This window comes from Telopea speciosissima, chromosome 7 (genome assembly GCF_018873765.1).
Source record: "Telopea speciosissima isolate NSW1024214 ecotype Mountain lineage chromosome 7, Tspe_v1, whole genome shotgun sequence".
Classification (NCBI taxonomy): Eukaryota; Viridiplantae; Streptophyta; class Magnoliopsida; order Proteales; family Proteaceae; genus Telopea; species Telopea speciosissima.
The window spans coordinates 13,075,569-13,088,971 of NC_057922.1; the positions used below are offsets into that span (position 1 = coordinate 13,075,569).

Consider the following 13,403-nt stretch of genomic DNA (forward strand, 5'->3'; position numbering starts at 1 on the left):
GATATCTGGAAAGCCTTTATATCAGTCACATGTTGCCAAATCTGGTTGGAAAGAAATAGGCGAAGGTATGAGGGCTTAATTCGATCCCCTAAACATGTTGTGATGAAATGCTTAAGAGATGTTTCAGAATGCACTCGCATTAGTGGCATCCACATTAAGTCCATTCATGAGTTGGTTTTAGCACGGACAGTGTGTGCTACAATAGCTCAACCTCACCCCAAAAGAATTATTGAAATGAAGTAGAAGGAGCCTCCAGTGGGTTGGTGTAAGTTAAATATAGATGGATCATCACTGGGAAACCCAGGACCATCAGGGTCAGGAGGGATTTTTAGAAATCATCTTGGAGCAGTGATCAAAAGCTTTGCCACCTTTCAAGGGATTAGAACAAACTATTATGCGGAGATCGAGGCCTTTTTATTGGCATCAAAGAGGCTAAGAAACTAGAGATTAAGAACTTGTGGGTGGAAAGCGATTCAGCTTCAGTAGTTTCAGCAATACTTACTTCTAACCCTCCAGGAAAATTTCTCCAGGCATGGTGGGCTACAATAGACTACCTAAACACCATACAATGGCGAGTAACACATTGTTTCAGAGAAAGAAATGGGCCTGCTGATGCACTAGCAAATCATGCTGCTATTTCCAAATCATCATGGACTTCGAGTACAACTCTGAATTTGATTTCGAATCTGGTCACCTGGGAAGCTATGGGGTGGCCACATTACAGATTTTTGTAATCCCATAGGGAGCAGTGAATGTTAGTGTCCTAGTGTAAACTTTATCTTTTTCTACATTACTTTCAATACATACTTTGCTGACATTTAGCAAAAAAACGTGTATAATACGGGTGCACTTAAAAAGCGAATATTTTACCATATATATGAAAATATACGGTAAAATATGTTTTTTTGAATTAAACGTTTGGATACATGTATAATATGCATATTATACGCAAACTTACTAACTAAGTTCCAGTCTTAGATGGACCCCAGTTTACGATAGATTACGTAGACAGATTACACGCGTAAGATCTGTATGAGAACATTGATTCATTATTAAGCGATTGAATAGACCCGGAAAAGTGTGTGATAGAAGGACCTGGTTCTCCTCCAGCTCGGCCAAAACAGGGGGTTTGATCATTTCACCAGAGAACAAAAAAGAAGTGCAATCGAGCTTGTGGCATTGGATGTCGCCGTGTCCACTCGTCGAGCTTGCAAGATTGCACCGTAGTACACCCCCTAGTTTGGTGCACTGCATAGGATTTTTGTCCCTTTTTCGCATCCAATAAAAAAAAAAATTTTTGGTAGGAATCCAATAAAAATCAACTCCATCTTTTTAACTATTGAATGATATTCCTTTTTTTAAGGGAAAAAAAAGTTGTTTGGTCATGTGACTCTTGTACCTAGACATGGGATGTGGAATTACTGGCCAAGTACCTAGCCACTTCTGAAATAAAAAATCCCATCCGTGTTGATACCCTGCGCACTCTCATTAACCCTCCCACTGATTCAAAGGCTACACGACCAAGCAATGATCTCTTACTATTAAAAAAAATATAAACAATTTCATCAATGTGAGGAATTTTTTTTTTTTTTTTGGGGTGAAACATCAATGTGAAGATGGAGTCAAGAAAGAATAAACTAGAGGGTGATATAATTGGGGGTGTGGGATGGGTATCATACAAAAGGGGTAAAGGGGGTAAAGGTCATTTCAAAGGGAGGAAGAGAGATAGGCATAACAGGCATTAGCTCAGGGGGGAAATTATCCACCCCAATTCCCTATAGCTCGGTAGTGCGTCAGTGCTAGTATGGATGTCTGACACATGCCAGCTTGGACATCCAACGGTCCAAACTCATTGACTATGTTGAGCTCAGACCGGTGGATGTCCGAGCTGCCACATGTCGAGCATCCACACTAGCACTGCCGAGCTGTAGGGAATTGGAGAGGATATTAATCCTAGCTCAGGGTACATCATTGGCATTCTCAACCTTTTCCCATAAATCAAAATTGTGTAAGGACTGGGCATGTTGGCACTAACGTGTTGTGCCCAGCTTGAGTCTGTCTCTCTCCCACCCTTTATGGAAATGACTCCTGCCCTCTCCTTCCCAATCTCTCCATTGGGCACAACCATTGAACCATTTAACTAAACGCTCTGATTGTTAAATCAAAACCGAACCATTTAACTAAACACTCTCACTGCTAAATCAAAATTGAACCATTTATTAAACAAAGTTACGTGGTTCTGATGTAAACAGTCCGATTTGATTTTGGTTTGAGCTCGACACCCTTACCTTTGTCCAACTCAAGGCAGGTGCTTCGTTTATTAGGAGACTAGAGACTGTTCCCATTCTCAATCCTAGGCATGGTTTAAAAAATCGGAAATCAGATGGTTGAACTAACCGATTTAGATCGGAATTGGTTAGACACTGATCCCGATTCCATCGTTCATAATCGTGCTTCTTGGATTGGAATCAGGTCCAAATCGGCCGATTCCTAATCATTTTCCTTGTAATCCATCTTGAATCGGACCAATTCATGGGCCTATTCACGATTGAACCGATTCGATTTGCACCATTAAAATAGCTTAGATTCCTGAACCGATTCAGGCCGATTCGATTCGGAATCCTCTCTGACCGATTCCGTTCCCGTTCGGCTTTCTGTTTCTGAAGAAAAACAGCCCAGCTGTGTCCGTTCCTCAGTAGCCACTTACTGGTGTGAAATCCAGGTATCTGTGTAATTGCCAAACAAATCAGTAATCCTGGGAATGAAATGGACGAGCAGTGAAGATTTATCAGCAGCAGCTGATGTCGCTGGGTTTTAGTTTCAAATCAATCTCGACTGCGACGGTTCAGAGTCTTCAGAGTTCAGACGCTCAGCAATTTCGAGTAGTGCCTCTCACTCTCTCTCCCTCTCTCTTCATTATACTTCATTTCGTTCATAATCGTTGATTTTGTTCTTATTTTTCATTTATCGGATCCTCTTCCCTCTGGAAGTCTGGAACATGTTCAAAGATATCAGATTAATATAATTCAGTATCTCCTTTTCGATTTTTCCTTGGAGTCTCCAGGTGGAATTTTGCACCTCTTTATTCAGGGAACAATTGAGAGGAACCCAAATTCTGATTATTGACGTAGTTGTAAAATGCAGCTGCTTCTCAGTTTGCTATTGAAGTGTTGATGGGAATTCTTGTTTCTTTTCTTTTTCCCCTTTAAAATCATGGCAAGATTTCAAAGATGTGCGTTTTTAACAATTCTAATATGTTCCTCTTATTCTTAGGCCAACAGCTGTTCAGAAGGGGTGGGTGGGAATTCTTCAGTATCAATTATCATAATATAATATACTTTTTTCAGTTTCAGCACAAACAATTTATTGGGTTTCTTTTTTATTTTTTTCTTAGCTCTTCGTTTCTGTGTAAGCATAAATAGAGAAGCCCCCTCTTTTGTGTAATGTACATTATAATTTTAGATATAATTCCACTGGTGGATCAGTTTTCAGGAATGTGAATTTGAAGAGAATTTAAGGAATTTGTGTCGATTCAGATCTCATGTACTTTAAAGTTATCAGAAAGTTAGCTAGAATCAGTAATACTCTCCTCGTAAACTTTCTAGGTTAATGCATATGAGAATAGCAGGTAGCATCATGCTTACCAATTCTTTAAGTGAGCAATACTTGGATGCAGTGACATGACCCAAAATTTTGGAAGTAGCGACAATGCTCATGATAGCAGCGTCTAAATGAAAAGGCAGCTGCAGCATAAGTTACCTTCGCCCTATATATAAGACAGGACCTAAAAAAGAAAGTATATTCAGTAGAAAATGGACACAAGGTTTGAAAATCAGCTGCTACAATTTCTGGATTTAACTTTTAACAAAGAATTGGATCGAAGAACCACATTGAGAATAAAATTGTGGAAGAACTTTGGAATCTGTGGTCTATCTTGGCTAACCAGCTGTTTAATAAAATTATGAGCACAAGGAAAATGTCAGATGAATAGAGTAGAAGCATTGTGATCCCGATTTACAAAAATAAAGGTGATATTCAGAGCTGCAATAACTATAGAGGCATAAAACTAGTGAGTAATACTTTAAAATTATGGGAGAGGGTTATTGAAATCCACCTGAGACAAGAAACTACTATTACGGAGAACCAATTTGGTTTTATGCCAGGAAGATCCACAACAAAAGCTATTTACTTACTTAGGAGACTCATGGAAAGATTTAGAGATTGCAAGAAGGATCTCCATATGGTCTTTATTGACTTAGAAAAAGCTTATGACAGAGTCCCTAGAGAGTTAATTTGGCAAGCACCAGAGTAGAGAAGTGTTTCAAGTAAATATGTGGACATAATTAAAGATATGTATGATGGTACGGTGACAGGTGTAAGAACTGTGGGGGCCCAAGGTAGTGAATTCCCAATTACAATTGGGTTACATCAAGGATCAGCTTAAGCCCTTATTTGTTTGAGCTTACCATGGATGATTTAACCAAAGACATTCAAGATGAGGTTTTTTGGTGTATGCTTTTTGCTGCTAATATTGTTTTGGTGTATAAGACAAAAGCATGGATTAACGCTAAGTTGGAGTTTTGGAGATCAACCTTGGAATCAAAAGGTTTTAAGATAAGTAGAACAAAGACAGAGGATATGGTGTGTAAGTTTGGTTACACTAGGACGGATAATGAGGTAGTAAAAGTTGATGAGAGAGAGATTCTGCAAAGTGATTATTTTAGGTATCTGGGCTCATTCATAAATAAAGAAGGCGATATAGAGAATGATGTTTCACAGAGAGTTAAAATAGGATGGATGAAATGGAGAGGTGCTTCCGGAGTATTGTGTGATCGGCGTATTCCTTTAAAACTTAAAGGAAAATTTTATAGGATAGTCGTATGATCAGCTATAATGTATGGTGCGGAATGTTGGGCAGTTAAGAAGGATCATATAGATAAACTTAGTGTAGTAGAGATGAGGATGTCAAGATGGATGAGTGGCAAAGACTAGGAGGATAAAGTAAGGAATGATCATATTAGAGCTGATTTGGGAGTAGCTTCGATACATTAGAAAGTCATTTGGGGTTGCATGGTCGTGTTCAATGTAGGCCTTTGGATGCTCCAGTATATAGGAATGATTTGATTCAGATTGAAGGAACTAAAAGAGCTAGAGGCAGACCTAAAATGACCTTAGGAGAAGTGGTGAGGAAAGAAATGCATAGCTTAGGCCTTGTATGAAGTATGACCTTGAATAGAGATGATTGGAGGGTAAGGATCCATGTAGCCGACCCCATTTAGTTGGGATAAGATAGAGTTGTTGTACTTATTTATAATGTTATATGATTTAAACCGTATTTCACATGTATCCTAAGCATTTCTTTGTGTATATTTAGTGTATCTTGTGCCCCTCCTGTACGATGCAATACTCCCTTAAAATCACCTTTCGATACGTTACCCAATACCAATGCTTTAAACCTTGGACTTGGTTTTCCGGAATCTGAAATGTAGGTCAGAAACTCGTTTTATGTGTGATGCAATTCATACTTTGCAAAGCAGTATTTTAGTTCCAATTGATGATTTTGTGAGCCAATCCCATTGTGCTTTTGTTCCTTTTCTTTTTGAAATGTAGGCCAGAAAGGTACTTTGATAAAGGAAAAAATATTACCTGAGATACAAACAAGTCTCTCAACACCTTCTTGGCCTAGAAATCAACCATTTCATGAACCGACCTTGTTAGAGGATACCCAAGCAATAACGGTAGCCAAATCTCTTTCCACCAAGATATCAAGAAAACCCTCTCTCAACCAATATGGAGAGAAAGCAGTTCTGCCCTTATTGGGCCTGAGTTTGCCACTTATTTATGCAATTTCAAAAGGTTTTCAGAGTTTGTGTCATTGCCAGGGTTTTAGTTTTTACTTTTTTTTCTGATTTTTTGTTTGTTGCCACTGCTTTGAACGTGTTTGGTTGATAGATTGATTGTAATAGTTGATGTAGCCTTTCAGGTATAAGTTGGTGTAGATAGATGAACAGCACTGAAGTATGCTCCTCATAATGGGCCTGAGTTTGCCACTTATTTATGCAATTTCAAAGGGTTTTCAAAGTTTGTGTCATTGTCAGGGTTTTAGTTTTTATTTTTTTCTGATTTTTTGTTTGTTGCCACTGCTTTGGACGTGTTTGGTTGATAGATTGATTGTAATAGTGGATGTAGCCTTTCAGGTATAACTTGGTGTAGATAGATGAACAGCACTGAAGTGTTCTCCTCATATTTGCAGCCTAAGTGGTCTTTGGATTCAGCAAAAAGATTCATCTAATAAGATGGTTGTAAAGAATCAACAAACTAGTCATATTGAAAACATTGTTACAATTACATGTTAATTCATTTAAAATCTTCTTTACATATATGGTTGCTTTTACAAAATGTGTCTCTCTTCTCTCACAGCCATCCCAAACCAAGTGCTTTCAGGATATTACAAAATATTAATTTGTCTTCTGCTTAAAAGTATCAAATGGAAATTTTTCGGATAACTGCAACAGTATTAATTGTTTTCTCAATCAATATATTAGAATCCACAATTACCAGACAACAAGTGGAATGCATGTGCTTGCTCCCTAGTTTCACGTGTAGAGTTGTTTCTTCTGCTTGTGGTTGAATGTTCTTCCCCTTCTCATCCATGTATTATGGATATAAGCTTCCACCTCCCTTTCAATATCCATATTAGCAATATTATATGAGATGAAACACTGCTGCTGTTCAGAGCTCCTACAGTCGGATCATATTGTGCTTAGTACCTTTATCAAGACCTATATTAAAGTTGCCATTGATTATGGGACCTGTGCTCAGTACTTCTTCCTTATTTTCAAGTATTGATCGAGCATGTTCTGTCCTTGAGAAAGATTTGTGGTTTGAAAATTATGTTGTTCACTCTCCCTCTCTAAATCTTTTTGGAAAATATATTATAAAATCAGTAAGCATTGCCAGTAAGCAAAGTGGAACTGATGCTGTACCATTTGGATGTTGATTTATAGCAGATAAGATGGTGTAGTGCAGAAGCAAGGACAACAAACAAGTTTCTCAGATGCAAGATGCCCCCAGCAATGCCATCTCCTCACAAACGGTTAATTACCTGTTTAGAATTTCATTACCATTATAGTTCTTCCATGCTCAAGGTAGTTCTTGGCACACATGTATATATTAATGCCCTTCCGCACAGGGATAGATCTGAGCTCCTTGGCTGCCCATCATTTTTCTCCCACAATAAATACCGGAAGAAAGCATCCCCACCTGACACTGAGAATCCCCAAACAACTCCACGTTGTCCTAAGGGAAGCAAAGTGCAGTAGGTGGTTGCCTTCTGTTTTTACAGGTAATACATTTCAGTTTCCAAATTTCATCTCCGTTTCGCACGTAACAAGATGTTTCTGGCATCTTTGCTTTCTTGCAGCTCCTTTTCTATGAGCACGCTGTTGTTGGTGGACTAGGTGAGTTGATACCCAAAACTGTTATTCCTCGCTTGTCAATATGGAGTGAGGAAGAGATCTGAGATAGAGAGAAAAGGTGCAAAGAGATTGGTGGTTACGAGTGTATAGAGGTATTGTAAATTCTTGTGTGTTGTGTGGATTACAAGATAAAGTTCTTGTGGTCTTAAGTCTTAACCATTATTCAGCTCTTTTCTAGGTCATCACAGAGAGATGCAGGCCTCTGGATGCATAAGACAACTGGAGGCCCCACCCACACAGCTAGGATTGGCTTGGAGATTGAGGTACATTACATTTTAAACTTAAATCATTCACATGATATATAGTTGGGCCTTGAGGGTGGCATGTCAATTATAATAATTATCAATAATCACCATGTGGCAGCTCTGAAAGTTCCAAATTTACAGAACATGTTTTTCAAATCACTACCTTGTTTGAACAGTAAGGACCATCCAACAAACAATGGGAAAAAGACATATACATGGTGAGTCATTTGGTCGAGATTTTCTTTTGGTTATTATTTTGCTTGAGATAAGCCACATGACATATGGATTTATCTAGAGAGCTTTCCATCCATCCAACAATCAGTGTGCTTAATCATCCTCAAAAAATAGTGGGCATGTGAGAATGAGTTCCTATAATGGGTATGTATTTCGTATGTAGCTAAACAGTCTAAATCTTCAACTTTTTGCTATTGTATAGACTGTTATAGGGATATGCACACAGGCTGTAGGATGCACAGCACAGGTAGAGGCCGAACCTGCAAGCACATCTGGCTTGAGGGTTGAGCATTCTCTTGCGCCTGAGACATGACGGAAGGATATGAGGTAGCCACTCTCATGCCTCTTACACCACACAATACTTTTATTGGTTGTTGAAACCAAAAAAGCTAACCACTCTTATTTGCCTGCCAACAAATTTGTAGGTGATAGAACGACTCAAGAATATCGAGGCACAGTGTCTCAATGTGATGCTTCGCAAATTCATAGAACGTGAGGAGGAGAATCAAGGTCCTGGGCGGTCAATGGACATGTATATTTGTGAAGCCCCAACTCATCATAGTTACAGATAACTTATAGACACTCATATTCCAACATAACTGTAGCATCTTGAGTTTTATACGAGGGATTAGTGGATTAGATTGAGTTCAAATGCTGAGTTGTTCACTGTTTTCTAGGATAGTATTAATTTCCAGACTTCTTCAGCTCCTGTATGAAGGAAAGCTTCTCAATCAAATTCATTGGTAGTTAGGGAACTAAACCAAAACAACAATTTTGAATTATTTTTGCTGCGGCAAACACGATCAGGTCTCCTATAGGTTAATAATGCTTGCCACCTTCATTTTTTATGTTTCATAGCCCAGCGAAGATTTGGAAGCCTTCAATTGTCTAAGGGTGTGAATTTTGAACCGAAATCCTTGAACTCCACCTTCTCCCCTCCCCCCCAACAAAAAAAAAAAGAACCAAAATTGTTTGCTAGAATCGAACTGTTTAACCATAATTAATAAACCAATTGATAATCGATTTGGTTTTGAAAATGGACCAAATAATTGGTTTGATTCAATTTTGAACCAATAAACCGACTGTTTGAACCGATTAAAACTAATAAGCCATTTCAAAATAATAAACCGAAAAATTCCGATTGGTTCTTCTACACTATGTGAAATAATTTAACTTGTTTCTAAAATCAAGCAGTTTGGGCCTAAATGTTTGATCGTGCTTTTCAAACATAGATTCCCAATTGGGCCCAGAATTATGGGTCATTTTTTTGGCCAAGGGTTGCATGGGCCTGGTCTTCTGCTGAACCGTTTAATCGAAACTGGTTAACCAAAACCAATTAGTGGAACCGAGGTTTCGGTTAAAGAAGAAGAAGATTTTCGCTGATCATCAATGGCCTACACCATCATTTTGAGTCTCACATGGATTAGCATCAACCGAAGATTTCTCTCAACATCATTCCAGTATATGTTAATGAAAACCTTTACACCCTCATGCTATGACAAATGGAACTTTTCTCTTCTTTTACTTTCTCTAGTATGCTACATAAAATACAAAATCAGTGAAAGGTATGACTAGATTCTTAAGATGACACCAAAACATTGAAATGGTCCTAAAGCTGCTTTGTTAATGGATATAGTGGAGCTGTTATAGCCATGATTCCTGGAGGGTTTAGTATTGAAGGTGATTCACACATATACAAACAAAAAAAATAATAAAAGGGTAGCAAGGTCATTTCATGTGAAAAAAAAAAAAGGAAGGGAGGGAGGGTGCTTGGGTATTCAGTGAACCTTTTCCAATTTTTTTTTTTTGGTCACTTGCCCCTCAAATTAAGGATTTTTGTGGGTCTACCACAATTAACTTATATAGATCGAAGGGGGTAGAGATGGTAGTACTGTAGTACTACCTTAGTATCAGGGAACCTCGTGGACATAATGTGGCCACTTGAATAAGAAATTAAATGAAGGAATGGGTTGTGGGGTGCTCTCATTGGCCTTAAAAAGCATGAGTGGTCAAAGAACCATATTGGGCAAAAACCCTAATAACAAAAAGGATTAAGGGTTTTTAGGTGGAGATTGGCTGAAAATAGGGAGCTTGGTAGGAAGCAATAAGGAAAGGGTAGTGTGAATGAGCTAGTTTTTTGAATCTTACTGAATGGGGAAAAAGGTACAAGCTGGAGAGGAAGTTAGGGTTCTCAAATCTTTCTTTCTCATGCAATGGGAAAAAGGTTCTCAGTTGGAGTCATGTGAGCTGAGGGCATTTATGGTGGGGTTTGATGTCTTGTTCCCTAGTGCTGCACATGGGTGGAATTGAATAAGGATGATCTTTAGGTAGGTCTGTGGAAAGCAAAGGTCCATGTGAGACCCATGTGCATGCTACTCCAAACACTTACCCAATTTTGCACACCAATCTCTCTTTTGAGAAGCTCATTTCCACAACACTCCAAAACTGGTTCTAGGGTTAGGGTTTCTCTCTCTTTCTCTCTCATTACAATAACAATTACAATATATATATATATATATATTTCCAAGTTCTTCAATAGTCCAATAATTTCATGGGCTCTCTTCCATATGTTAAGGAGTGTTTCAACATACTCTCTAACTCTTGCCAGGTGATGCTCTGATGAAGTAGAAGGTAGTAACTCTAAACCCATTCAATGGAACATTTCTAGTTCTCTCTCTCTCTCTTGCAATCAGAATTTCTCTAGAATTCTAATTTAAATTCTTTAGTGCTTTGTTGAATCTTGAAGGTGAATTTGCTTCAATCGTGTGAAGACAAATATTTCCTTTTAAGACAGCGAGTACGCGTTCAAAGCAGTTTATAGTTTCCTTCTCCAAACGAAATCTTATCTAACAGTAACAAGCAACTCTCTCTCTCTCCATTGCTTAGATGATGGAAGGAGAAACAAGTAAGCGAAGGAGGGTTTATTCATTTGAACCCAATACTGTACTACGTGTTGTTTTCTTTCACAAATATGTGAATTATTTGTTGCCAGCACTATCAAAACTCAGTAAGAAGAGATCTTCAGATGTAAATGAAGATATAGAACATGAGAAAATGGTGAGGTTTGAAGTAGATTTGGCTCTTGTACTCTCTGCAGAAAGCTTTAGATGGAGTCATGCCCTAAAACACAAGCTCTCGAAAGAAAAAGGCGTAAAAGAGATTCAAAGTAGTCCAATTACAACCTTCCCAAACTTCATTAGCCTTCTGCAAACTTATAAGTACTACAATGGCGGATCTATCATCATTGGAGAAAATATTAAAGATGGTATTACACCATTACCTCTCCTTATAAGGTCTTTAATTCCAAATGGTGGGGGTAATTCCAAAAGTTCAAAAAAGACCAAAAGAGAAGAGTGGAGAAACAGAGCAAAGAGATCAGTAAAAGAAGTTGATGATGAAGAAGATGATAAGTTGAAGTGTCGTTTAAAAACTCTTGGAAAGCTTTTGCCTGGTGGAAATGAGATGGGAGTATGTGAGTTGCTTTCAGAGGTTGAGAGCTACATTGTTTGCCTTGAGTTGCAGGTGAGTGTTCTTCAATCTCTAGTTGATATGTAGTGATGAAATTTCTTTCTTTCTGTGGAATTATTAGGATTGTACCAAGGAGTAAAGCCAGCTAAAATTGATCTGGAAATGTTGAAATCACTCCTGTAAATCTGGCCTTTTGAGGTGCTAAGTGAAGGCAAATAATTGAAAGAAAGCAGAATGATTATCATTTGTCTTTTCTTATTTGTTGTTGTACGACTTTGTATTGTTATTCAAGGGAAATAAACAGTTTTGCTGATTCCCTCGTCAGGAAAGGCCGATCTTTAACGTGCAAAGACTGATTGGCCGTTATTCATTCTATTGATTCTTGAAGTTAGTAATTCGAAAGCCATATGTGCTACATCTTCTTATGACTAAATCTTGTTTTACACCCCTCCTCCCCCAAATTATTATGATAAATAGACATTCAAAAATGAACAAAAAAAAAAAGTATAAGTAGTAAAATTTCAATACAAAAAAAAAAACAAGATTTCTTCTTCACCAATTCTGTTTTATTTTTCTTTGGCGGCGACAATCAAATCTGGATTCTCGAATTTGTCAAACATCAATTTGACTTTGAGTTTGGATTGAAATATTGATTCAATTGAGTAGGCCTATTTATTTCTGGTTCTTGGACCATTAGTTTTAAGGGTTGACTCCGCTAAAAAAAAAAAACCCTCTCAATAAATACATGAGGGTTAATGGGTGGGCACGTTTGGGTATCTACCCAAGGGGCAGAGGTGTCATCTCACAGTGCCTTGTAAGAGGATATAGGAAACAACACCAAGTAGAGATCTTTTTCCCTTAATTACAATATGTAGTAAAGTAAAAATTAATTACAGTAACAAGATTTAGATGATAATTTTCGCCTTAGTTTTGGTCTTAAATTCTGCAGAGGGAGAAGTATTATAAATTAGACTAACTTAAAAACCAAGAATTAATAGCAGAAAATATAGTATTATAAACTGTCTGAACTAATTGGTTACTTTCATTTCTATATTCGAATCAGTACTACTGTAGAACCTCTATGAATGGACACCCTTAGAGGTACCTGATAAATACAAGTTATTTGTACATAAATTTTCTCCACTAGTAAATTTAGCAGTATTAATATCTTGTAAAAGTTAATAGCTACATTGGTTGGGTGGAACTTTACTTTTATTTGATTGATCAAAAATTTTAAAAATCTCTAATTTGATAGAGAGGGATGGGTATGCTAGCGGTATACCGTAAGCTAGCACCCTTTGTATCTATCTCTCTCTTTCACCCTTTGAAATGACTCCCTTACCCCTCAAAGGGAGGAAGACAGAAAGAGAGAGACACGTAGGGTGCTAGCTTACGGTATATCGTTAGCATGCCCAGCCTTTTCCCTTTGATAATAGTGAAAGGTCTCTTAGTTTTGCCGAAAGATTCGGATTGTACAAATACCATGTAATTTTTTTTTTCTACACATGACCATATAAATTGGAGAAATGAAAAAGCGAATAGTTACCCCATGCAGCAGTTTTTGTTTTAAAACTTGATCGAGCTAATACATATATATTTTTTTTATTGTCCAGGGAGGGTATGCTAGTACGAGTCCAAATTTCCTCCCCTGCAGGTAACCAACCATCCAACCACATCCCATGAACGGTGTGAGATGAGGTGGGGTGTTTACGTGCAAGGAAGGGGATCAAAATTCCGCTAGCACCTCTCTCTCTCTTCCTCACATAAAATGACCTTGCTACCCTTCTGTGTATGAAACTGTTTCGTTGCACCTCATTGCTGTGATTCTCCATGCTGCCTATTCCAACAATCATCTCCCCAATGATATACTCAAGGGAGAAACAACGCTAACCAGTGCTGTGCCTGGGCGTGTACCTGCGCCCAGACACAGCCCAGCGTGAAAAGACCGATGCTGTCCCCTACAAAGGTGGAAATGACA

The 13,403-nt window shown here is 38.1% G+C and overlaps 1 protein-coding gene across 1 annotated transcript; it reads left to right on the forward strand.

Annotated features, from left to right (window-relative positions):
- The first annotated feature begins 10,831 nt into the window (after positions 1-10,831).
- On the forward strand, positions 10,832-11,571 carry LOC122667812 (transcription factor bHLH146). Its single transcript, XM_043864251.1, has one exon. It carries the CDS (start codon positions 10,847-10,849, stop codon positions 11,510-11,512), a length of 666 nt encoding a protein of 221 aa, XP_043720186.1. The 5' UTR covers positions 10,832-10,846; the 3' UTR covers positions 11,513-11,571.
- The last annotated feature ends 1,832 nt before the right edge of the window (positions 11,572-13,403 follow it).